General features: G+C 41.9%; 2 protein-coding genes across 3 annotated transcripts; one reads left to right on the top strand and one right to left on the bottom strand.

Annotated features, from left to right (window-relative positions):
• The first annotated feature begins 5,721 nt into the window (after window positions 1-5,721).
• On the top strand, window positions 5,722-15,459 carry LOC110972560 (GTPase IMAP family member 8-like). The gene is made up of 4 exons (XM_051951006.1): window positions 5,722-5,948; window positions 8,952-9,031; window positions 10,765-10,824; window positions 10,993-15,459. Exons 2-4 carry the CDS (start codon window positions 9,007-9,009, stop codon window positions 13,365-13,367), a joined length of 2,460 nt encoding a protein of 819 aa, XP_051806966.1. The 5' UTR covers window positions 5,722-5,948; window positions 8,952-9,006; the 3' UTR covers window positions 13,368-15,459.
• A 691-nt stretch (window positions 15,460-16,150) lies between these two features.
• On the bottom strand, window positions 16,151-25,051 carry LOC127534849 (actin, cytoplasmic 1-like). 2 transcript variants are annotated; one of them, XM_051951126.1, is made up of 9 exons: window positions 24,969-25,051; window positions 23,025-23,149; window positions 22,817-22,945; window positions 20,574-20,684; window positions 20,407-20,491; window positions 19,089-19,250; window positions 18,809-19,000; window positions 17,471-17,652; window positions 16,151-16,683 (listed from the first exon to the last, which is right to left on the bottom strand). In XM_051951126.1, the coding sequence occupies exons 2-9, from the start codon at window positions 23,145-23,147 to the stop codon at window positions 16,540-16,542; spliced, it is 1,128 nt and encodes a 375-aa protein (XP_051807086.1). In that variant the 5' UTR covers window positions 23,148-23,149; window positions 24,969-25,051; the 3' UTR covers window positions 16,151-16,539. The 2 variants fall into 2 exon arrangements, with proteins under 2 accessions (XP_051807086.1, XP_051807087.1); XM_051951127.1 differs by having other exon boundaries at window positions 23,025-23,177; window positions 24,969-25,048.
• Window positions 25,052-25,824: the final 773 nt, after the last annotated feature.

Below are 25,824 nucleotides of genomic sequence, written 5' to 3'. Positions count from 1 at the left end.
ATTTCCTTGGTAACTATGAGCTTTGACTCTTAGTGTTTGTACTTTGCCACACTTTTGCAACACAAACCTGCCAAAGTGCCTTCTTGTCTCTGTGTTCCTGAACGTCTCATCCAGCAGATCATCACAGCAGCCTCCCTCTCACCACTACTAGGGCTATGCAAGTATCAGTTTCCTGTTGCTAAACGGGTGAATTTACAAATTACAATTGGTTTTCTAATTTTCAAAGTCGTTCTAAATTCATCACCTTTTCAACCAACTGCTTCCAGTGACGATCACAGTTCACTAGTTTAACCGCATTTATTCATTCATTTATTCATTGTTGTCGAATCGCCACCTTATCGTGGTGGAGGGGTTTGAGTGTCTCGGTGATCCTGGGAGCTATGTTGTCCGGGGCATAAGCCCCTGGTAGGGTCTCCCAAGGCAAACTGGTCCTGGGTGAGAGACCAGACTAAGAGCGATTCAGAAGACTTCGATGAGAACAATTAAAGGCAAAGCCGCTACCTCGCCCGGGATAGGGAAACCGGGGCCTTTCCCTGGAGCCAGACCTGGGGGGGGAGCTCGTACAGGAGCGTTTGGTGGCCGAGCCTTGGGGTCCCGTGGGGCTCGGTCGGGCAAAGCCCGAAAAAGTAACACGGGGCCACCGCCCAGTGGACCCACCACCTACAGGGCAGGAAGTCGGGGTCGGGTGCTATGTTCACCGGGCAGTAGGCAGGAGCGGGCGCCTGGGCGTGCCGCCCCCTGGTGGCGTAGACTAGCTCTGGGGACGTGGAACGTCACCTCACTGGCGGGGAAGGAACCTGAGCTGGTGCGGGAGGTGGAGCGATACCGGCTAGATATCGTTGGGCTCACCTCCACGCACAGCAAGGGTTCTGGAACCAGAATCCTGGAGAGGGGTTGGACTCTCTCCTACTCCGGAGTTGCCCAGGGAGAGAGGCGCCGGGCGGGTGTGGGGATACTCACAAGCCCCCGGCTGAGCGCCGCTTTGTTGGAGTTCTCCCCGGAGAACGAGAGGGTCGCCTCTCTGCGACTTCGTGTTGCAGGGGGGAAAACTCTGACTATTGTCTGTGCTTATGCGCCGAACAGCAGTTCAGAGTATTCGGCCTTCTTGGAGTCTCTGGGTGGGGTCCTGGAAGGGGTACCGCCCGGGGATTCCATAGTTCTCCTGGGAGACTTCAACGCTCATGTGGGCAACGATGGAGAAACCTGGAGGGGGGTGATTGGGAGGAACGGCCTGCCCGATCTGAACCCGAGTGGTGTTTTTTTATTGGACTTCTGTGCTAGTCATGGTTTGGCCATAACAAACACCATGTTCGAGCATAAGGTTGCTCATAAGTGTACTTGGTACCAGAGCACCTTAGGCCAAAGGTCGATGATCGACTTTATAGTCGTATCGTCAGACCTGCGGCCGTATGTCTTGGACACTCGGGTGAAGAGAGGTGCAGAGCTGTCAACTGATCACCACCTGGTGGTGAGTTGGATCCGATGGCGGGGAAGACTGCCGGACAGACCTGGTAAACCCAAACGTGTAGTGCGGGTGAACTGGGAACGTCTGGCGGAGGACCCTGTCCGTAGGGTTTTCAACTCCCACCTCCGGAAGAGTTTCTCCTGCATCCCGGGGGAGGTTGGGGACATGGATTCTGAGTGGTCCATGTTCAAAGCCTCCATTGCAGAAGCAGCTGTTAGGAGCTGTGGTCTGAAGGTCACTGGTGCCTGTCGCGGCGGCAATCCAAGGACCCGCTGGTGGACACCAGCGGTGAGGGAGGCCGTCAGGCTGAAAAAGGAGACTTATCGAGCCTGGTTGGCTCGGGGGTCTCCTGAAGCAGCTGACAGGTACCGGCTGGCCAAAAGGGCGGCAGCTGCGGCAGTGGTGGAAGCTAAAACTCGGGTGTGGGAGGAGTTCGGGGAGGCCATGGAGAAGGACTTTCGATCGACCTCGGGGAAGTTCTGGCAAACCATTCGACGCCTCAGGAAGGGGAAGCAGGGCTTCGCCCAGGCTGTGTATGGTCGGGGTGGAGAACTGTTGACCCGTACTGGGGATATCGTCGGGCGGTGGAAAGAGCACTTCGAGGAACTCCTTAACCCGGTAAACACGTCCTCTATGGAGGAGGCAGAGCCTGAAGACTCGGGGGTATCTGCGTCCATATCCGTGGCAGAGGTCGCCGAGGTAGTTAAAAAGCTCCTCGGTGGCAAGGCGCCAGGTGTGGACGAGATTCGCCCTGAGATGCTGAAGGCTCTGGACATTGTTGGACTGTCTTGGTTGACACGTCTATGCAATGTCGCGTGGGCATCGGGTACAGTACCTGGGGAGTGGCAGACCGGGGTGGTGGTCCCTATTTTTAAAAAGGGGGATCGGAGAGTGTGTTGTTTATTGTTTGGTTAATAAATGTTTGTGTGTAATTATCATCGGTTTTACCGTGTATTTCTTTGTTTTGGAAACTGGAGGTCAATGAAATCAGAGTTTACGACTTTCATAGTGAGACTGATCAATTCCTTTTTCATCAAAGTGTCTTTGAGGCTCCAGTTGATAATTAAACTGGAGGAGCACGCTCACTTTCAGTCACTGATAGACTAATATGGAAGATAACCACTGATACACAAACAAACAACAGAAATATTGAGCTGTAAATGACACAAGCACATGAGAAGTGCAATTATTAATAAATATGAATGAACGCAGATCATCTGAAGGATCAACATCAACAACAACAACACGCCCGTCCTGTTTGTCTCTGGAGCTGACTTGAATTTGTCTTCAGGCGTCCAGAACACGGTAAGTAAGAACATGGTGGTGCTGATTCTGACCCGTAAAGACCCTCGAAAAGCTACGTTTCTGAACACAACTCAGACTTTATAAGCTACATGAAGAGGACATTCAGCAAAAGACAACAATAGAACACATTTTCAAATGGACATTACTCATATCTGACATATAAACAATCCACTTATCACCAAAAACCTCTGAAGTTAATGTGGTGAAGCAACAACTGAAGAACAACAATCTACAGTCTGGATCCTGTCCTCCATGATGATCATTAAACTGCTTTGGAGTTGCTACTGTGTTAACCACAGTGGTCTGTCAGTCTGTTCCTGTATGATGCATAAAACTGTTCAGCTGCTGTGTTTCTAAGATAAACTGGACTGTAGCTGATCATTTAAAGAACAAAATGAGGAAAGAGGAGGCAGAAATGGAGACTCAGACACACCTGATGATCAGAGAGCAGACAGGAAGACCCAGACTGAAGGAGGAATATATTCAGTTACAGCTAACACAGTTGTAGGGCTGTAAAACTATACAGGTATGAATCACAATGAGGATTTTAGCCTCCCAGCATCATATGAACACAATCGACTGCAGTATTAATATTTAAAATGCTTCATGTTTATGTTCTGTTTTCTAGAAAAAAAAATCACTCATTTTGGACAAATCTGACATTAAAACAACTGAATTCACTCTTTTACTGTAATTTCTGCTCACAGCTGTCTGACAGCACTGAAGCTACCTGACAACATCTGTTCAGAGAACATCTGGAAATTGTCTGTCAGCAAATGAGGTGAGTCTGAAAAGTTAGTCTGGAACCAATAAAATGTCAGAAAATGGTGAAAAATATCTTTCAGTGATTCCCAAAGTCCAAGAAGACAAATGTCTTGTTTACCGTCGTAGAGGAGGGAAGAATCTAGAAAATATCCACATTTAGGAAATTCCAATGAATTTCCTGATTCATTCATTGAATTCTTCCACCGAGTTTTGCCACTGAGTTCTTCAACTCTGTTCTTTCACGAAGTTCTGCCACCATGTTCGTCCACTGAGTTCTTCCATTGAGTTGAAGCAGAATAACTTCATTGAGTTCTTCTATAAAATTGAAAGAGTTTCTCCACCGAATTCTTCCACCGAGTAAAACTACTGATTTCATCCACTGGGTTCTGCCACCAAGTTCTTCCACTCATTTCTTATACTGGGTTCTGCCACTGAGTTCTTCTGAATACTCCCACGGAGTCCCTCCATTGAACTGAAACAGAATTCCTTCATTGATTTGTTTAATTGAATTATACCACTGAGTTCTTCTTCTGAGTTCTTCTACTGGATTCCTCTAGTCATTTCTTCTATCGAGTCCTGGCACCGATTTCTTTCACTGAGTTCTTCCATCCAGTTCTGCTACTGAGTTCTTCCAGCGGTGACTTCAAATGAGTTCTTGCACCAAGTTCTACTATTGAGGTTTACAACCAAGTTCTTCCACAGAGTTCTACAACTGAGTTCTTACACCAAGTTCTTTCACAGATCATCTCAGGTGTCTCATGTTCACTGTGAGGATCTTCTGAGTGAAGCCAACAGAAGGAAAACCTTTCTAAACGTTACATTAATGTGAACCAGCGTCTCCTCTGACAGTTTTATCAGCTAAATGTACAACAATTACACTAACACAACACACTTCAGCTGTTCACATGAAACTCCACACAAACATCGTTAGCTTAATGCTACGTTAGCTTTAATCAGGCTACGACTGAGCAGCTAGCTCGGTTAGCATCGCTAACATTAAAGCTAACATTGACTGGATGCTAACGCTCTTCTCTGGTCATCACAACAGGACAAATGAAAAAGGAACGACTAAATGGAAAAACAAAATGAAAACCAAAGAGAAAGTTTACCTTTATATTTATTTATTTAGTTATTTATTTATTCCTCTTTATATTTCCTATTTTTTCTTATCTTTTTAACAGATTTTTTAACAGATGTTTTTAGTTAGTTTTTTCTCTTTATATTTACACATTTATTTCCTTTTTTTTTTTTTTTTACAGATTTATCTTTTATTATGACATTCCTGTGACTCCATAGAGGAGGCCAGTTTCACTAAGTATTTTTTTTCTTAACTGCTGAAGGTCAGCAGGGTTCCTGGAAGCCACATTTTGTACAAAATGTGTAAATTAAACTGCAGGTAAAACATTAATCTCTTTAAAATATGTTTCTGTGAAGTTATAAGCGCTGTTTAGCCTGAGTTTAAGGACTGTGTGTTGAGGAATAAAGCCTGAATGACCTTTAATAGTGTGTCTAATATCCATCCAGGCAGCTTTGTATGAGTGCAGGAGGACATGCTGGTATTTTCTGTGAGGGTTTGCAGCTGCACATTTATCTTATTGGTTATTTTTTGCACAATGAATGGAAGGGTAAAGGTATTATTTGCTATTATTACTTCTCTCTGCAGGACACCCTGCACCCAAATACACCAAGAAACACAACGCAGAGTTTGTGGAGAGGAACCCCACATAGAGCAGACACCAGAACCTTTGCGTTACATATAGCTAGAATATTTACATATGTTCTTCTCCACATTTGTTTTCTTGTTTTTCTTAAAGCTTCCACAGTGAGTTTCAAAGAAAAGACCAGAGTCTGGACTTCTGTTTGGTAAACAGCTTCAGAGAACATAAAGGGAAGTGCAGCTTCAGCTCATGGTACAGCTTTAACTTCCTACTGGTGGAAACTGAACACTTCTCAGCTGTTGACCCAGATTCCTTTGCTTACCCCGGAGCATCATGGGTAATGAACTCCCAAAGTCCAACTGACTCATAACTTCTGTGAAATACTCAAATGAAGGAGTATTTAACTCATTTAACTTATTGATTTCCTACATTTAATGTGTTATATTAATCATCAACTCTGTAAATAAACAGAACTTTATCAGAAAAGTCACAACATAACATCTGTCCGTCTTATCAGATGTCAGCTCTTCTCTCCTGCAGGTGGAGCTCACATAAACTTTTTAAATGATCTGTAGAAATAAAGTTTCATTTTATAATCCTGTCATTTAATCCAGACTCATCGCGAACTTGTACGTTTTAAACTACTTTAGACTTTCTCCAAAAACGTCTGAAAAAGTGAAGAAACCCGCTTCAAAGTTCTGCACCGTCTTTACTTTCACTTTCACGGCAGAGATGGCGCAGCAAAGAAAGAGCTGGTGAGTAAATCCGAGGTTTGTTTGTGGAGAAATGATCCGTCCAGAACCTCAAAGCGACAGTTTGAACTCGATAAGAGTCTCTTGAATCTGGACTCTGCAGACAAACAGCAGCTGTTAGAATCAACGAGGAAACGCAGGAAATAGACGGTGACCTGCTGATTTAGTCTCAACTACGTAGAGGGCCGTCTGTGAAAATAACCAGAGAACAGCTGAAGAAATCATCAGTTTGTGATTTTAAATGGAGACACTTTAAGGTCTTTAATTGATGTTCTTAATTTCTGCATTTAACTGCTGCTTCAGGAAACTCAGACGTCAAACATTTCTCAGAATATAATCTGTGTTTTCATCTTTATTCTGGCTGTTGCCTTATTTTTATTCCCTTAAGTGATCAGACAGGTTCAGTGCTTCACTTTTAGTCTGTCTGTTGAGCTGCTGGATTTCTAGAACTGGATCATGGAAATGGAGATTGTGGCAGAAAAACTTTGTGTTCTTCCAGCATTTGGCAGCAGAGCATTAGAAGGAAAACAGAATGATTGTCCTTTGAAAGCTAAAATGTTAAATAATTGCTGTTTCTTGATTCTCACATGTGAAGATTTGTTGCTTTTTCAAATGAAACAGAATTTATCAGCCACAAACTCTAAGAACGGAAAGAATTGTTCAACTTTCTAACGGTTCTTGAACGCATCATGTGTGACGTTCAGGTCTGCTGGAAAACTCAGTTCAGTCAGTGTAACAGGAAACAGTTCACTGTGTTTCTTCAGCCTATAAAATGAATTCATAAACTTATGAAAAAGAATAATAATAATATTCTTGCTCTCAGACTTTAACTTCCTGCTCAGAGTCCAGCTGAGACTTGAAGTTTATTGTCAACAGAACAGGAAGCAGAGAACCTGTTTAGATCCTATTAAACAGCTTCACAGTGATCAGGAGAATAAATTTAGCACTAAAGTCCTGCTCACATCAGAATCAATGTTCCACTGATTAAATCCCACCAACAGATCAGTGTTTGCTTTCATCACAATAAAGAAATGACTCCAAACTACTCAACAAGTTTTCTCCAAACCGGGTTTTTTTCCACAAAGTGGGTCAGACAATGAAAATTATATCCATATTAAAAAATAGATTTTCTTAGTTCTGTTTGGAAAAAAACATTTTAAACTCTAGAACTCACTGGGATCAGACTTTCTACCAACTCGTCAAACCTGCTCAATCAGTTATGAAAGTTTAGCAAAGATTACTACTTTTCATTTGTGTCATAAAGTATTTCACATTAAAATATGTTTATTTTTCTGTTATTGTGACCTGCATCTACATATGGTTCAGACAATATGAGTAGTCAACTTCTAGATTTTCTTTTTTTTTTTAACTGTGCTCAAAGATGGAACTTTTCATGGCAGCTTAGTTTTTTTTCAGATTTAAACTCGTCCTTAATCAGAGATTATTTGATCTACGTGTCCGATATTGTAGATTCTGAATCAATGACATGGTGAGAAATAACTGTGAAAATTTCAGTGTTTTATCTTTAAAAGTTTATGAAATGTTGAGTAGACTAGCTGAAACCAAACACAGTAAACATCCCCATAGTGAAGCATGGCGGTGGCAGTATCATCATGTGGGGATTCTTCTCGGCTGTGCAGTCTTACAGATTCTGAATCAATGTCATGATGAAAATTTCAGGTTTTTGCCTTTAATAATGCTTGAAACATTGCGTAGACTAACAGACACCAAACACTGTATATCACAGTAAATGTCCACATAGTGAAGCGCGGCGATGTCAGTATCATCGTGTTGAGATGCTTCTCGATTTTGCAGTATGACAGATTCTGAATAAATGACATGATGAGAAATAACAGTGAAAGTTTCAGGTTTTTATCTTTAATGGTTCCAGAGATGATGATGTTGTAACAGCCTTCGAGGGCTGTTTGAACAACATCATCTCATTAAAGCTGCTGTCTGGAGTTTGAATCGCAGCGTCTCCTAAAACACTGTTGGTCCCTCCCTCTGATTTCCTTTATTTGTGCACGCGCTCAGTACATGAGAGGAGTGCCCGGAGTGCTGCAGCATCTCGCCTGTTTTGCTGTTTTCCCCTCTTCTACATTTAGTACATTTAGTAAATAATAAAGGAATTACGTTAGAATGCTGTATTGAGTCTAACTTGTCCTAATACCAAAATAACATGAATCTGCTGGGATGAACGAGTAAAGTTTCAATATGTGATTACACTCGTGTATCCCTCTGGATGACGTTGTTTATCAAACTTAGTGCATTTACGCGTGTATATGTGTTACATTGTTTATTTATTTCTATCTAGAGTTCAGAATTGCATGACTCCTCTGATGAAGAGTATGTCCCAGACGCCCCAACATCTTCCTCCAGAGGTCGGGCATCTAAACGAAGCCGTCAGGCGGGCTATGGAGGCCGTGGTCGGGGAGCGACGCGAGCACCCTGAGCCAAAAAACGTCCTGCAGTCTCTTGGCCTGACAAGCGATCGGTAACTTTTCTGGAAGTTGCTGATCCCTGATGCTCTCTCCTCCACAAGCAAAACAAATGTGCGCGCGGTTGCGTAGTGCGTAGCTCGCCCACCTCTGCATGGGCTTGCTTGCTGTGCGCGTAACCGTTGATTGACAGCATGACAAAGCTGAAGCTCGAACTTGATTGGTCGGCAGCAACCGGCGCTTTTTGGAATAACATGGGGGTCTATGAGAGGAAGGCGGAGCTCAGGAATAAATTTTCATATCGCGTTATACTAACTTTATATTATAGTATCGAACTAGACTAACACATTTAAGCTTTGTTAAAAAATGATACATAAATTGAAAACAAATGGAAACTCCGGACAGCAGCTTTAAAGATAAAACTGTTAAAGACGAGGCCTCACAGCCAAGCCTAGCTTCATCACATTTAAAGTCTGCATCACCTCAGCGAGTGCCGTTGGACCGTTAAGTCCATCAACGCCACTGCTGGAGCTTCACTCTGACTTTTAAACTTTTTCATTTCTGGCAGATTTTAGACATCAACTGTTGGAGCTTCTTGTGGTGTTTGAAGAGCAGCGAACAGGATGGCAGCAGCTGCAGCAACATCTGGTGAGTACAGTCACATCTGGAACACACAGCCCTGCTGACGTCCACCGTTACTGTTTTAAAACGCTGCCTTGTGATTTCCTGCTGTGGTGAAACAGGAAGTTTGTACCACCAGGTGGCAGCACTGCATTAAATATACAAACTACTGCTACAGCTGTTTTCAGGCTGGATTCATCAAACTCAACATCACACTCATCAGTCTGAATAACGTCCTGTTTGACCGGAACAGAGACTCACTGCTTCACTTTTCTGGGTTTATTAGACAAGAAGCTTTTAATGAGACCTTTTCTAATCAGCCCTGACTGCTACATGTGAAACTTTTTTTTGTTTGTTTTGCTGCACTAATATTTCCTGGTGTTCATTTTTTCTTAGCTTGACCTTCTGAGCCTAAAAACCTGCCGATGTGTTTTTAAAGCATGTTGTCTTTACATGGTGGTGGCATCATGATGCTGCCACCACCGTGCTTCACATCATGATGCTGCCACCACCGTGCTTCACATCATGATGCTGCCACCACTGTGCTTCACATCATGATGCTGCCACCACCATGCTTCATCATGATGCTGCCTCCACCGTGCTTCACATCATGATGCTGCCTCCACCATGCTTCATCATGATGCTGCCTCCACCATGCTTCACATCATGATGCTGCCTCCACCATGCTTCACATCATGATGCTGCCTCCACCATGCTTCATCATGATGCTGCCTCCACCATGCTTCATCATGATGCTGCCTCCACCATGCTTCACATCATGATGCTGCCGCCACCGTGCTTCACATCATGATGCTGCCACCACCATGCTTCATCATGATGCTGCCTCCACCATGCTTCACGTCATGATGCTGCCGCCACCGTGCTTCACATCATGATGCTGCCACCACCATGCTTCATCATGATGCTGCCTCCACCATGCTTCACATCATGATGCTGCCTCCACCGTGCTTCACGTCATGATGCTGCCGCCACCGTGCTTCATGTCATGATGCTGCCGCCACCGTGCTTCACATCATGATGCTGCCACCACCATGCTTCATCATGATGCTGCCTCCACCATGCTTCATCATGATGCTGCCTCCACCATGCTTCACATCATGATGCTGCCTCCACCGTGCTTCACGTCATGATGCTGCCGCCACCGTGCTTCACGTCATGATGCTGCCGCCACCGTGCTTCACGTCATGATGCTGCCGCCACCGTGCTTCATGTCATGATGCTGCCTCCACCGTGCTTCACATCATGATGCTGCCTCCACCATGCTTCACATCATGATGCTGCCTCCACCATGCTTCATCATGATGCTGCCTCCACCGTGCTTTATATCATGATGCTGCCTCCACCGTGCTTCACGTCATGATGCTGCCGCCACCGTGCTTCACGTCATGATGCTGCCGCCACCGTGCTTCATCATGATGCTGCCTCCACTGTGCTTCACATCATGATGCTGCCTCCACTGTGCTTCACATCATGATGCTGCCTCCACCGTGCTTCACATCATGATGCTGCCTCCACCGTGCTTCACATCATGATGCTGCCACCACCGTGCTTCATCATGATGCTGCCTCCACCGTGCTTCACATCATGATGCTGCCACCACCGTGCTTCACATCACATAAAAGCAAACCAATAATACTGTTTAAGAAATAGTGTAGAAGAACAGATTGTTATTCAGGTCAGTGTCCATTTCATCCCAGGTAACATCTGAATGAATTAATGTTCTTGTGTATTTTTAACAGTAACTGATGCTCTGCAGACCCTGAAGCGCAGCAGCAGCTACTACTTTCTACCACCTGACAGTAAGTAAAACTGGAATACAACCGTTCTGTTTATTGACATCTAGAATTGTGGAAAGTAATTCAAATTGTTATTTGACTAAAAATCATTCTTCATTTCTTATAAATGCCGATTTCTTGTATTTGTTTTGAACAGTTGAGTGTTTTTTTAAACTTGGTGTTTTCTTTCAGTGTCTGAGCTGCTGGTTGTTCTTCTGGGGAACAACTGGTCTGAGAGGAGTTCTGTGGGGAACTTATTACTGGGAGAGACCAAGTTCAACACTGAGGAAGAACCAGACTTTGTGACAGTCAGAGGACAGATAAAGGAGAAAGAAATAGTCCTCATCAACACTCCAGATCTGCTGAATCCAAACATCTCTGAAGACAAACTAAGAGAACATGTAGATCTCTGTGTGAGACTCTCTGATCCTGGACCTCATGTGTTCCTGCTGGTTCTACAGCCTGAAGACTTCACTGAGGAACACAGACGGAGGATATGCAGAGTCCTGGAACTATTCAGTGATCAATCATTTGATCGATCACTGGTTCTGATATCAGCGTCCAGAGAGGAGAGCTCATTTGAAAACTTCATGAAGAATCCGTCCTTCAGAGACCTGATCAGAGAGTGCAGATACAGATACTTGTATCAGAAGAACCTGGAACGTTCAGAGCTGCTGACACATTTGAGCCAAATCATAAAAGAGAACAGCAGAGAAGATCTGAGTGGTGAGCAATCTGAAGATGCTGGTTTAACCATGAAACCAACATCTGAGCAGAGAAAACCTCCTCTGAACCTGGTCCTGTGTGGTAGAAGAGAAAAAGAGAAGACTTCAGCAGCTGAGACCATTTTAGGTCAGACAGAGCTTCATTCAGCCTCCAGCTCGTCTGGTAAAACCCAGGGAGAGGTGTGTGGACGTCGTGTTTCCCTGCTGGAGCTGCCTGCCTTGTATGGAAAACCTCAGGAGGCAGTGATGGAGGAATCATTCAGGTGTATCTCCCTCTGTGATCCTGAGGGCGTCCATGCCTTCATCCTGGTCCTACCTGTGGGTCCCCTCACTGATGAAGACAAGGGAGAGTTAGAGACCATCCAGAACACATTCAGCTCTAAAGTCACAGACTTCACCCTGATTCTGTTCACTGTGGAGTCAGATCCTACAGCTCCAGATGTTGTTGACTTTATACAGAGCAGAGACATCCAGGAGCTCTGTCAGAGCTGTGGAGGAAGATCTGTTGTTGTCAGCATGAAGGACAAGCAGCAGATCCCAGAGCTGCTGGATCAAGTGGACAAGATGACAGATGGAGGATCCAAAAATTTCAGTAAGGACATGTTCACTGAGGCTCTGATGAAGGTTTTGGAGCTTACAGTTCAGCTGCAAAGGAGTGAGGTTGAAAATGTGAGCAGAGAAACTCTCAGGATGGTCCTGATCGGGAAGTCTGGGAGCGGGAAAAGTGCAACTGCAAACACGATTTTAGGTAAAAACCATTTTAAACCCAAAATCGCCCCAAAGCCATCGACCAAGTCCTGTGAGAAAGCAACAGGAGAACCTGATGGACGGCCAGTCGCTGTGGTCAACACTCCTGCACTGTTTGATGCAACTCTGTCTGATGATGAATTTCAGTGGGAGATTCTAAAATCCATCAGTCTGTTGTCTCCTGGACCTCATGTGTTCTTACTGGTGCTGCAGATTGGGAGCTTCATACAGAAAGACGAGGACTGTGTGGAGCAGATCAAGAGATGTTTTGGGAAGAAGTCACAAGATTTCATCTTCATCATTTTCACCAGAGGAGATGAGCTGGAAGATCAGCTGTTTGAGAACTACCTCAGTAACTGTGAGGGCTTTGCGAAACTCATCCGGGACTGTGGAGGCAGATACCAGGTCTTCAACAACAAAGATCCAACAAACCGCACACAAGTTAAAAAGCTGCTGAACAACATCGACATCATGGTGGAGAAGAACGGCGGCAGGTACTTCACCTCTGAGATGATCGACGACACTAAGGAGTTATTAGAGATACAGCTGGAGAGAATCCAGAAAGAGAAGGACTACGAGATGAAGAAGAAGGAGGAGAACCTCTTGAAGAAACACCAGGAAGATTTAAAATTACTGCAGATGAAATACAGAGAGCAAACTGAACAGGAGAGAAAACTGAGAGAGAAGCAGCTGAAGGAGAAAGACGAACGCATCAACAAGGAACGAGAGTTGAGGAAGAAAGAACGAGAGGAAGACGAGAAGAGACGAAGGAAAGAAGAAAATCAGAAACAGGAGTGGAAGAGGAAAGCAGAAGCTGCAGAGAATAAGCTTCGGTCAGAAAGAGAGCAGAGGGAGAACGCTGAGAGGAAGCTGGAGCTGACCAGGAGAGAAATGAAGAAAGAACGAGATGCCTGGGACAAAGAAAAGAAGGAGATCTATGAACGAATGCATCAGGAGGGCCGAGAGGTTCTGGAGGATGAGAGGACCAGAAACAGGAAGCTGCTGGAAGAGCTCTACCAGAAGAGGAAGAAATGGATGTATGCTTTCATTGGTTTGCTGCTGTTGTTTTTACTGTGTTATGTGTTTTTGAAGTGATGCAGCAAACTCTAAAACACACACAGCATCTGACATAGACATGCTGAGTATCTGCAACTGGTGAAGATCCTGCTTCGTCCCAACAGAACCAGCTCCAGGAACACATCAGGAACTGCAACCTCCACAGACCTTAATCTGATCAAACGTCCAGCACAAATAGATGAATTTCCCAGAGAAAAGTGAACGTGAGATGTAGCAAAGCTTTTACCAGTCACTGTTAGGTCCTCGCTGCCCCCTGGTATGATCTTGTCGTTGAGGTTTTGTGCCTCTAGTGGAGTGTTAAAGGTTCTGGTCGGTGCTTTGTGTTCCCAGGAGTCGGCGGGTGAATCGTTCCATGTCAGATGTTCAGGTTCTGCAGCTGCTGATGGACTGAGTCTTGTTCTTTCTGCTGCTTGTGAATCTCTGCAGACAGATCAGTAGAATCTCACTGCTGGTTCTTGTATTTAATGCCTTTCAGTTTGTAGATCACCTTCAGTTTGTCCCTGTGGTTAAAGAACTTCATCATCAGCGTTCTTGGAGGGGAGTTGGCTTCCCTGTCCAGTCCGACCCAGTATGTTCTCTCCAGAACTATTTGGCCGTTGATCTCCAGTATTTCTGGCATCCATTTTTTCCAAGAAGGCAGGTTTACCAGCCTCAGGTTATTTACTCAGGACCTCATCTCCAGGTTTGACACCTTTTCCTGCAAAGCTCTGTTAGGTTTCTCCAGTTTTTTTTAACTTTAGCTCTCATTGCAGACACTTTATTATCCATCATTTATATCTGTAGCCTGGTCTGTGACGCTCTTTCAGTCCGATATCTATTTCCTGAGCCATCAAGTTTGGAGAAGAACTCGGACTTCACATCGCTAATTGCCTTCTGTATGGTGTCAGTGTTTTAGCTTGCTGGGCTACACTGCTAGCGCTAAAGGTAGTTAGCTTTGCTTGCTTCATCGTTTTCCCTTTTTCTTTACTCATCGGCATCGCAGTACTTAGCAGAGTAGTTTGTCATCACTTGTTCTGCAGAACCAGGTCATAGACAGATACTTTATTAATCGAGGGAAATTCAAGGTGTTTCATCTTTCCAGGGCGCCGCCATAACCAGAAGTCGACTCAACAAAACTTCTATCACTACTGATAAATGATTCATTCAGATTCTGAATCTGATTGAATCATTTATCAGTAATTATGAGTCACATGACGAACCTCTGAGGATGGCTGAGTCGCTGTTTCATTGATGTTTGTACCGACTTTAAGCAGGCAGCACCTCAGATGTGCCAAAACCTGAGTTGTTAAAGTTTCTCCTGCACATATTAAGAAGGTGTTTTATGTCAGACCTGAATCATTGTTAGAATTTGAAATGGTCTCTTCACCACAGACCAGTGATTTTACATTTAAAGTTTACAAGTTTGGTCTTTTCAGAGAATCATCTATGAACCCCAGACTGCTCTTTGTCATCACTATCTGTTATCTGCTTCCTTGTGCAAAGCCTCATGTACTGTACATACATTAATATAAGGAATGTGAGTTTTTATTCAAGGTTTTAGCACTAAACTGGACATTAATATATAAAGTATTGTATTTTTAGTTGATATGTTAAAACACAAGCTTAGACTGATGACCAGCATCCCTAACACAATGTCTCACTGTTTTGTCACTTGATTGTCATTTTTAATTTTATGGTTTGTAAAAATTCACTGGAAACCTAAATTTGAGGCATTTGATTAATTTCAAATGGAAGTGTGATGCATGTTGAGTCACACCAACATAAGAGACAAGAATGGATTTACACTGGACTCATAAGAGAAAATGTTTTGAAAATGGTCACTTGGTGGCGCTATCTACACAACATGAGCTACTCCAGCATTAAAGCAGTGCTCTGTCCCAGTAGTACTGCAGTAGAAATACTCTGTAGTACTACTAGGATAGAAAAAAGATCAAACCTTAGTGTGTTGGTAAGAAAAGGAAGACTTGATCCTGTTGTAGACCTAATCCTGTTTGTTTTTATTTTGTATGAATCTGTCATTACTGTGAATCTGCAGAGCAAAATGGAACAAAAGCAAAATATTTTTCTGATGTAATAAACAGTAGTTCCAGTAAAGTTTAACTACCTCTGATGTTGGACTGGACTTTTTTCCCCCCCAATGCATTTTATTTTTACTTGTAACTTTGTTTTCAGAAGTCAAGGTTTAACAAAAAAACAAAAAAAAACAAATTGAAATGCTTTTATGCATTTCTTGTAGCTGGCAGCACAAACATTTAAAAATACAGCTTATATTGTGAATAAGTTTTTATAAAATGCTGTACCTCAGTTTGTTTTAAGAGAAAGCAACTTAAAGGTCTGCAGTGAACCTAAATAAACTGGGCCCGTTTTCTTTTAGGCAGCATGTCATGTTTCCCCCTCTGAGATGAGGAAAAAAAACAAAAAAAAAAAAACACTAAATAAGAACCCCATTTTTCCAATTTGAAGCAGAAGATAAGATTAAATCCAACACCAGCAGTTTTCCATCTGATCTTTGATGGAACTGAAAATGGGTTTTTAGAAGCAAACGTCAGTTTTATCAAACCAGCCAACACAAAGAAAGCCTGATGAGGTTGAACCTGATCCTGGTTGTCAACTTTGGTTTTTATTCCACCTTTACAACCCCAAAATCCCCAACTTGAACAGTTTAAAATCAGCCTGAAACTGTAAAACTGAAGGGCAACGCGCTCCTCTGACCTCAGTGGAAAAAGCAGTGAATAATTAGCTTCACGTAAACCTTTAATATTTGCACCTGTAGTTGTAGAAAACACTGACAGGAGAGCAGCTGTAAACAAACGATGGCATTTTATTGGAAAGTACAAACACTGTTTATTCATAGAGGCTCGACTGTAACAGGGTGAAATGGAGGAAAGCAGAGTTTGTTCATGTAAACAGTGATTTAATGCTTTAGAGGTGCATGAGGATGGCCTGGCCTTCTGTGGAGTCTCTGCAGGGGTGGTGTGAAGGTGGCGAGCTGATGGATGACACGGATCTCCAACGATCTGGCTGAAAGCTGCAGCCTCCCCTCAGTAAGACCAGATGGACTTCAGCCCAGGAGGGTCTGCTGAGCTGAAACTAAAAGCGCTGCCTGATGCACCTTCAAGTCCGAACCAGACACATTTCTATTTGGGCGGAGGAGTTGAGAAGCATGTTTGACTTGAGGAGGAAGCTGAGTTTAGAAGCACTTGCGGTGGACGATGGAGGGGCCGGACTCGTCGTACTCCTGTTTGCTGATCCACATCTGCTGGAAGGTGGAGAGGGAGGCCAGGATGGAGCCGCCGATCCAGACGGAGTACTTCCTCTCTGGGGGAGCGATGATCTGAAGGTAAGGAGGAAGAACAAGATTAGACCAGCAAATACACCAGGATGGGTCCATTTTATTCCAAGAGTCTGAAGACTGTAGCAGCAAGAGTTCAGTTTTATTTTTTTACTTTCTGGTTAGAAAGATGCTGGAGAACAGAGATAAAGTCAGGAAAAGAAAATGTGCCTGTCTGACTAAAACTACACTATTGTTGAAAAGTTTAGGGTCACCCAGACAATTCCATGAGATCTCCCACTTTTATCCATGTGCTAACATAGCTGCACAAGGGTTTTCTAATCATCAATGAGCCTTTCAACACCATTAGCTAACACAATGTAGCATTAGAACACAGGAGTGATGGTTGCTGGAAATGTTCCTCTGTACCCCTATGGAGATATTCCATTAAAAATCAGACATTTACAGCTACAATAGTCATTTACCACATTAACAACATCTACACTGGATTTATCATTCATTTAACATCATCTTCATTGAAAAAAGGCTTTTCTTTCAAATAAAGACATTTCTCAGTGACCCCAAACTTTTGAATGGTAGTGTACATCTGAGTAGACCCAACAAAAGCAAGGATCTAGTCTTGAGAAGACAACCTGGATCAGAGCCATAAAAACCCATGAGCTCTTCATACATTTTATGTAAAAACTTTTACAACTTCTCTGTACATCACTGATGTGATGATGATCTAAACTGTTTTCTGTAGGTTTACAGATCAGATTCACAGAAAAATGATGGCAGCAGAATCTACATGAACCAAGCTAGGCTGATGGTAGATCCACCGCTGCTGTACCTTGATTTTCATGGTGGACGGAGCCAAGGAGGTGATCTCCTTCTGCATGCGGTCGGCGATGCCCGGGTACATGGTGGTGCCTCCGGACAGCACGGTGTTGGCGTACAGGTCCTTACGGATGTCCACATCACACTTCATGATGCTGTTGTAGGTCGTCTCATGGATGCCGGCAGACTCCATTCCTGAGCAGAACAAGCGTTCAGGTCAACTTTAACACTCGCTTACATCCCAAAGACCTGTTGGTCAGACCCTCTACCACCACCACCGAGATCATGCTCCACTATACTTTCACATAAGCTCAGTTTTAGTGTATGGAGTGAACCTCTTTCATGGAGTCAGTCTGACAAATGGGGCTCATCTGGGATATTTACACCAGTTATGTTTAAATGTCAAAGGTGGTCTTAGTGTGATGTGCACCTTAATGTGATTTTAGCATTTATCAGCCAGACTTTAAGGAGTAGTGCGCAAAAGTAAAAAGTAATTATGACCAAACGGGAGTTTTAAAAAGACTCCATCCTGATCATCTGCTTTCCTGAGCATGGTGTCAATGGTTCATGTTTAAAAGAAATCAATATCAGTGAAAACTTCTACAGATCTAAAATTTAAACGATTTGTGAAGACAAGGAAGGTTAAGACAAGGGAACCAAGCAGAGGGCAGAAATGGCTAGAGCCAGTCAGGTCTGTCTTTCTCTTGATTCCCAAAGGAAAAAAAAACAAAAAAACAAAACAGTTTTCCATCCAGAATTCCAGTTGGGAAAAATCAGGATCTCATGCTTAGAAGATGGGATGCTGTTCTAAACACTGGAAAAGGACACGACTTGTAGGGTGACTACTACCACCTGATAAAGTTGCATTTCTCTCATTTTTGTCAGGTTTTAATCCTAAATATTCCGTTTACTCTGGTTGGTTAACACCATAAACATCACTGCAGGGTCTTACTGGGGAAGTTCATGTTTAAAATCGTTTAATTAAACTGATCAAAAATCCACTGACTGATGAGGCAGAAGGACGTTTACGCATGTTTGAAGACAGACTACAGAATAGATGTACTCCCTGGTTTATGGAGAGTTCAGGTTAGCTAGCAGAGAGCAATGTAGGCATTTAGCAACGAGGCACCATGACAGAGACTTCTGGGACGATTGTTTCTAAACCAGAACTAACATTTAAAGAGAATGACCTGGGATCTGCTAGAACAGCGTTTTTATCTCGGCAGCTCATTTAACTGACAGCCTGCATCACGTTCTGGCTAAAACATCACCAAGACTTCAGCGTTTGATGAGAAGGTCATTCTAAATTTGCATCTGTAGTTTAACCCCAACACCCGAGTCCCTCACAAACCGAGGAAGGAGGGCTGGAAGAGTGACTCGGGGCAGCGGAACCTCTCGTTGCCGATGGTGATGACTTGTCCGTCGGGAAGCTCGTAGCTCTTCTCCAGAGAGGAGGATGATGCCGCCGTGGCCATTTCCTGCTCGAAGTCCAGAGCAACGTAGCACAGCTTCTCCTTGATGTCTCTCACGATCTCACGCTCAGCTGGAGGGTTCAAGGGAAGAAAAACGTTCAGACGGACACAGAGGAGCTCGTCTTATCTGGGGTTCCTCTGACTGTCAGCAGAACGTACCGGTGGTGGTGAAGCTGTAGCCTCTCTCTGTGAGGATCTTCATCAGGTAGTCGGTCAGGTCTCTGCCGGCCAGGTCCAGACGGAGGATGGCGTGAGGCAGAGCGTAGCCCTCATAGATGGGCACAGTGTGGGTCACACCGTCTCCAGAGTCCATCACGATACCTGGAGGACAGAAGACGTTGGACCTTCAAGCTTTAAGGCTGCAGAATCCAGTTTGGTTTTTACTGTATACTGCCACCTTTACAAACTGCTGCTTGTAGCGTTCATTATTTAAAAAAAAAAAAAAAAAATAACTCAACCCTCTGAACTCTAAGCTGGGTGTTTTTATTTTTAGATCATTTTTCGTCACTGGGGAGATGAATATTGTTTAGAGACTGAAAATAACAGCAAATCTGCAAAAGTATTGTCCTTAGCTTAGCTGATTTTAAATATAGTAAAAAAAACTTTTTAAAGTTGTATCAAAAAATACAGAATTTTAATGTGACAATTACAATTTAGGCCCATTTTTAATTTTTTTATTTTACCTGCATTTACACAAAAATCAAGAAAATCTGTAAAATATTTTACAAAATTAGCTTGGCTGAATTTTTAATGTCAATTTAAATATAGTAAAAAGTAATTTAGATCCAACAATATTGAATTTTAATGTGACATTTACAGTTTTTTGTTCATTTTGTGATTTTACTTTATGTGTAATTAAAAAGGGAAAGTGAGATTTTTTTAAAATATTGTTTTGCTGGTAAGAAAAATATGTTTTTCATTTTGCTGATTGAAATACTTTTAAAAATTATGTGGAAATACTAAATTTTAACATGACATTTACAGTTTTGGCCTGTTTTTTGGGGGGATTGCTTTTTTATTATTTTAATTTATTTCATCTATAATTAAAACTAGGAAAATCTGTAAAATATTTTTTTAGCTTTACTGATTTTAATACAGTGAAAATAACTTGTATAAAAATATGGACCCGTTTTACAGACATTAAAATTTTGTGATTTTACTGATAAACTAATTGAAAGGAACAATGAAAATCTGTAAAATGTTAAAATTGTTCAGTCTTGAAATTAATGGAAAATATTTGAAAAATTACATTTTTTTGCCAATTGAAAAAATAAACTAATTTATAGTCAAACATAATTTTAAGAGCAAGTTACCGTCTGTAATCTGGTTTTTCTTCTTCGAATCATTAGTCAAGTAATTTGGACTTTTGTGAGGAAACATCTGAATTCTCGGCTTCTTATACGTGAATATTTCCTGCTTTATTTCCTCTGACAGTAGTTCTGGTCTCCCTTGAATCTGATCTAATGGATCTTCTGACCTGTGGTTCTACCGGAGGCGTACAGCGACAGCACGGCCTGGATGGCCACGTACATGGCAGGAACGTTGAAGGTCTCGAACATGATCTGGACCGGAGGAAAGAGGAAGCCGTTAGGTTACCGACAGGACAACGTGAGGAAGAGGACGAAGCCTCGTCTGCGGACTCACCTGGGTCATCTTCTCCCTGTTGGCTTTGGGGTTGAGAGGAGCTTCGGTCAGCAGGACGGGATGTTCCTCAGGAGCCACACGGAGCTCGTTGTAGAAGGTGTGATGCCAGATCTGCACCAAACAACAATAAAGCATCACATTTACAGGAAGAGAAACTTTCACTGCATCGTCCAGATCAGAGCCTCCAACCTGACCTCAGTCAGCTGGCTTTCATTTACAAAAACTTCAGTTTATCTTCAAGTTTTCACAGTCTTTAGATAGAGTTAATCAAAAATTGTTGACAGTAATGTTAAAACATTTTCCAAGTGACATGAAAGTCATCCAAAAAACATCACAGAAAAGCTACCAAAATAACATGTAAATCAGGGGTGTCAAGATCCGTTCCTGGAGGGCCACTATCCTGCATGTTTTAGATGTTTCCCTCTTCCAACACCTGATTCAAATGATCAGGCTCGTTATCAGGCTTCTGCTGAGCTTGATGATGAGCTGATCATTTGAATCAGGTGTGTTGGAAGAAGGAAACATCTAAAACATGCAGGACAGTGGCCCTCCAGGAACTGAGTTTGACACCCCTGATGTAAATAATCTAAAATTACGTTAAAACTTGAAAAAACAAATGTCCAAAAGTCCTTAAAAACTTCAAATAATCCAAATATGCATAAAAGTACTGAAACTTTGTCCAAGTGGGCTCAACATTTGTTCCAAACTGCACTAAAATCTGTCAAAATGACAGAAAAATTGTGTAAAAATTATTTTACTGAAACTTGTTCTGACCAACCACCTACCAACATGCTGATATGAAAGTTCACCCAGAATGACCTTTCTAAAGGTTCTTCTGGTGAATTATCAGAAACCAGAAACGCATCCAGGGAACCAAGGATTGTTTCTAGGACTAAACTGTTCACACTAGGATGCATCCCATAATACAAATGATCACAGTTGGCTAAAAATGAGCAACTTTGGGAAAGTTTTAGCCCATTTGGAAGCTTTCAAGGCCATCTGGATGAGTTAAAGGTGTTTTCAACCATTTTTGGTCCTTTTATGGATGAATCTGAGACAAACTGCACAACTGTCATGTGAATTTGGACAAACTGAAACCAGAAACATCCAAGGAACCAATGATTGTTTCTGAGAGTCTCCGTCATAAACACTGAAGTGAAAATAAACAAGTTTTGGCAACTTTCACTTCTCTATGGACTTGAAGGACCTGGAACTCTGGAATTATTCCCAGTATGAAGGCAGAACTCTTTCAAGGTAGTTTTGGTTGTTCTTAAGGTTATTTTGCACCACTTTTTGTGGTAGTTTTGGCCATTTTTGTGGTGATTTTTCAGGTCTTTGCTGTCATTTCAACATTTCAGAGTGGTTTAGTCTCTTTTGGGGTAATTTGCATGTCTTGAGTTTTTGGTCAAGGACCTGGAGCTCTGAAAATATTCCCAGTATGAAGATAGAACTCTGATCATTAAAGGATTTTGGACTTTGTCAATTATGTTAATCTCTTAAAGACAGGTTTCAAATCATGTTGGAAAAGTTTGTGTCACTTTGGTTAAGTTTCAAGACATTTAGGGAAAGTTCAGAAGAATTATTGATTAATTTCAGCTGTTTTCCACAACTTTCTATTTTTCTGGACCCAACTCTATGGACGTCAAGGACCTGGAATGTTCTAAGTGAGACTAAACTTAAAGACTGGAAGCAGGAAAGGAGAATGTCCCCTGGAGAACGTTCTAGAGTAGACCTACCAACAACTGTAGAACGTTCTAGAGTAGACCTACCAACAACTGTAGAACGTTCTAGAGTAGACCTACCAACAACTGTAGAACGTTCTAGAGTAGACCTACCAACAACTGTAGAACGTTCTAGAGTAGACCTACCAACAACTGTAGAACGTTGTAGAGTAGACCTACCAACAACTGTCCAGTTGTTGGTAGGTCTACTCTACAACTTTCTCCAGGAGACGTTCTCCTCTATGGACTTTATGGACCTTATGGACCTGGAAGTCTGGAAATATTCCCAGTCTGAAGGTAGAACTCTGCTCATTAATAAAGTTACTGAAGACAAAGAACCAGGAGTTTCTGAGGAAGAAACTTTTCACTGGTTATGAGTTCTTTGTTCAGACATAGAATAACTAGGTAGATGTTGATCATCTAGCTAGTTATTCTATGTCTGAACAAAGAACTCAACCAGTGTACTAACAAGAAGACATAATGAACGTTTTTGAGACATGAAGAAACTTTTGACTTCCTGACCTTCTCCATGTCGTCCCAGTTGGTGACGATGCCGTGCTCGATGGGGTACTTGAGGGTCAGGATGCCCCTCTTGCTCTGGGCCTCGTCGCCCACGTAGCTGTCCTTCTGGCCCATGCCCACCATCACGCCCTGCAGACACACAAACCTTCAGCCTCCAACGCTCAGCACGCCTTCAGAGGACAGGTGAGCTTCAGGTTCTGGTTCCTACCTGGTGCCGGGGTCGGCCCACGATGGAGGGGAACACGGCTCTGGGGGCGTCGTCTCCGGCGAACCCGGCTTTGCACATGCCGGAGCCGTTATCAACGACCAGGGCAGCAACGTCGTCGTCCATGTCTGGATGGAAACGGTTAACGTCACTTTACTGCTCCAACGTCAGCAATGATTTAAAACCAAACACAGCGGAAAATTAAGGACTTCATCTGACAAAAAATTATAGAAAATAAGAAAAATAATATCTGTAAAATTAAATACTTATTCTGACAAAAAATAAAATAAATAAAGCAACAATTAAATTAAAAAGTAAGTTAAGAGTAAAAAACTAAAATCTGGCATCAGGATAAATGCCACTGCAGAACCTGAAAATAACCGCAAATCTGTAAAATTAGGTATTTAATCTGACAAAAAATATAAAGTCATAAATAAGTAAAATAATGAAATAAAATTTAAAAAGCATATTTAAAGAAAAAAAAGAAATCTAGTGTCAGGAAAAATGCCACTGTAGAACCTGAAAATATCAGCACATCTGTGAAATTAAATAATTCACAAAAAAGAAATAATTTAAAAGTGCATCTAAAATTGTAGAATATTTCTCAGGAACTGAAAATAAAAATAATCTGTAAGATAATTATTTTTAAATGTAAAAAATTTGTATAAAAAATATTTTAAAAATCTGAGATATTTATGGTTTTTACCTTTAAAAAGTCAATAAGCAAATTAAAAATGTGATGATTTTACTTCATATCTGTAATTAATGAGGCCAAATATCTGCAGGATGATATTTTTACTGATTTAAATCCAGTTTTAAAAATTAATTTAGACATAAAATACAGAATTTTATGTCACATTTACAGTTAATTAAATTTTACTTAGTTTTATCTGTAATTAATCAGAACTATAAAAAACATTTATAAGAACAGTTATTTTATTTTGAGTTTGATCAGTTTTATGCAGTTAAAACATGAATTTTGACTTTTCCTGTGATTTTATCATTTATTTTCTGTAATTTAACAAAAGATTAAAACACTAAAGTGTTCATCAAATTAGAATTAAGTTTCTCATTCATTCATTCTTTAAAGAGATCTTGTTTTCTTGTCAGTTTATTTCCTCCAGCATCAGGTTTGTCCACATTTTAAACCACTAAGTCCATCTGGTTTGTGTTCTACAGTCTTTTTATTTAACTATTTGCAGAACGTGTTAAATGTTTTCTGTTTCCTCAGTACAATCAGCTGCACCATTTTAAAGGGTTGAAATCTACAGAAACTGAATCTTTAAATTGAATAGCTGCATCAAAAAAAAAAAACTTTAAATCACAAAAGCTGAGTTTGACTATAAACTCATTCTAGATCATTTAAGTTCCTTTATTTCTGCTTTAGGAGCTTTGATCTTCCGTCCTGATCGGCCACACCCTTTAAAACTCATTCAGCTTCTCCCTCAGATTTTTGGCTCTTTGGGGCGTCGCCACCTGGAACCGTCCAACCTGATAAACTTCTCTTCCGACCTTTTATGAGTCAACATGATTCAGGATTTACCAACAAATTGAGGCAGGAAGAGAAGAGCTGAATCTACGGAGTCGTTAAGCAACAACTTCTGGCTGCACCTTTTTAGTCTCAGCAGCTGGAATCTGTCATTAAATCTGGTTTAAATCTAGAGCAGCAGGACAAACCTGAGCAGAAACACAGAAACTGAACCCCGATAACATTCAGATTATAGAATACTACTGCAGTAAAGTTTAAATTTCAGAGACTCTGGATTAAACCTTACTTCATCCAGATGTTTCTGTAGGTTTGTTTGAACTATAAACTTCCTTTAAAAAGTGTCTTTAAGTTGTGAAGTAGAGACATTTTCAGCTTCATTTAGCGCTCTAGGATCAGCTACCTGCTCCAGAAACACACCTGTCCTGCTGCTGGCTTCAGTAAACACACAAACGTCTTACCTGTGCAGGTGAGTCTCAGGTGTGTCTGTTGGTCAGGTGTGGTTCGTGTGTTCGCCCAGCTGTGCAGCCGGAGCTGCAGCTGAGCCGCTTTTATCTGCTCTGGTGGGACAGCTGCTCTTGTCCATAAAAGGCAACGTTCTCACAGCGGGCGCTCTGATTGGTCCAGGTGAGCAGGCGCCTCCAGGTTGGCTCAGCTGGCGTCCTGATTGGCTACAGCAGGTATCTGTCAGACTGCGCCTGAGGGCTTACCTGGTTTTTTTTTTACCTGCTTCACCTAAACAGAGACGGGTTTGATTAAAATGTGCTGCTGGAACATCAACCAGGAAATGAACCAATTAAGAAATGAAGTCAACAGAAAGACATCTACGAGGAGACAGAACGACAAAACCCTGACACAAAATACAAAAACAAGACAATAAGCAACACAAAATGACAAAAATCAGTCACAAAATGACAAGAAATGACAGAAATGAGACACAAAACAACATAAAACCTGACAAAATTACACAAAATCCAGACACAAAATGACAAAAGCAACACAATAAACAAGACAAAACAACAAAAATCTGTCACAAAATGACAAAAACTACAGAAAATATACACAAAACTAAACAAAACCTGACAAAATTACCCAAACTAGACACAAAATGACTAAAAATAGAAAATGAGACACAAAATGACAAAAACGAGACAATAAATGATGAAAAAATAGAAAATAAGATGCAAAATTAATCAAACTAGACAAAATCGAGACAAAAACAAGACAATAAATGACAAAAATCAGATACAAAATGAATAAACAATGACAGAAATAACCCACAAAACAACATAAAACATGACAAAATTACCCAAAGTA

The sequence above is a fragment of the Acanthochromis polyacanthus genome, chromosome 7 (assembly GCF_021347895.1).
Source record: "Acanthochromis polyacanthus isolate Apoly-LR-REF ecotype Palm Island chromosome 7, KAUST_Apoly_ChrSc, whole genome shotgun sequence".
Taxonomy (NCBI): Eukaryota; Metazoa; Chordata; class Actinopteri; family Pomacentridae; genus Acanthochromis; species Acanthochromis polyacanthus.
The sequence above is the reverse complement of the archived record's forward strand: the minus strand, read 5'-3'. Positions and strand labels throughout refer to the sequence as shown.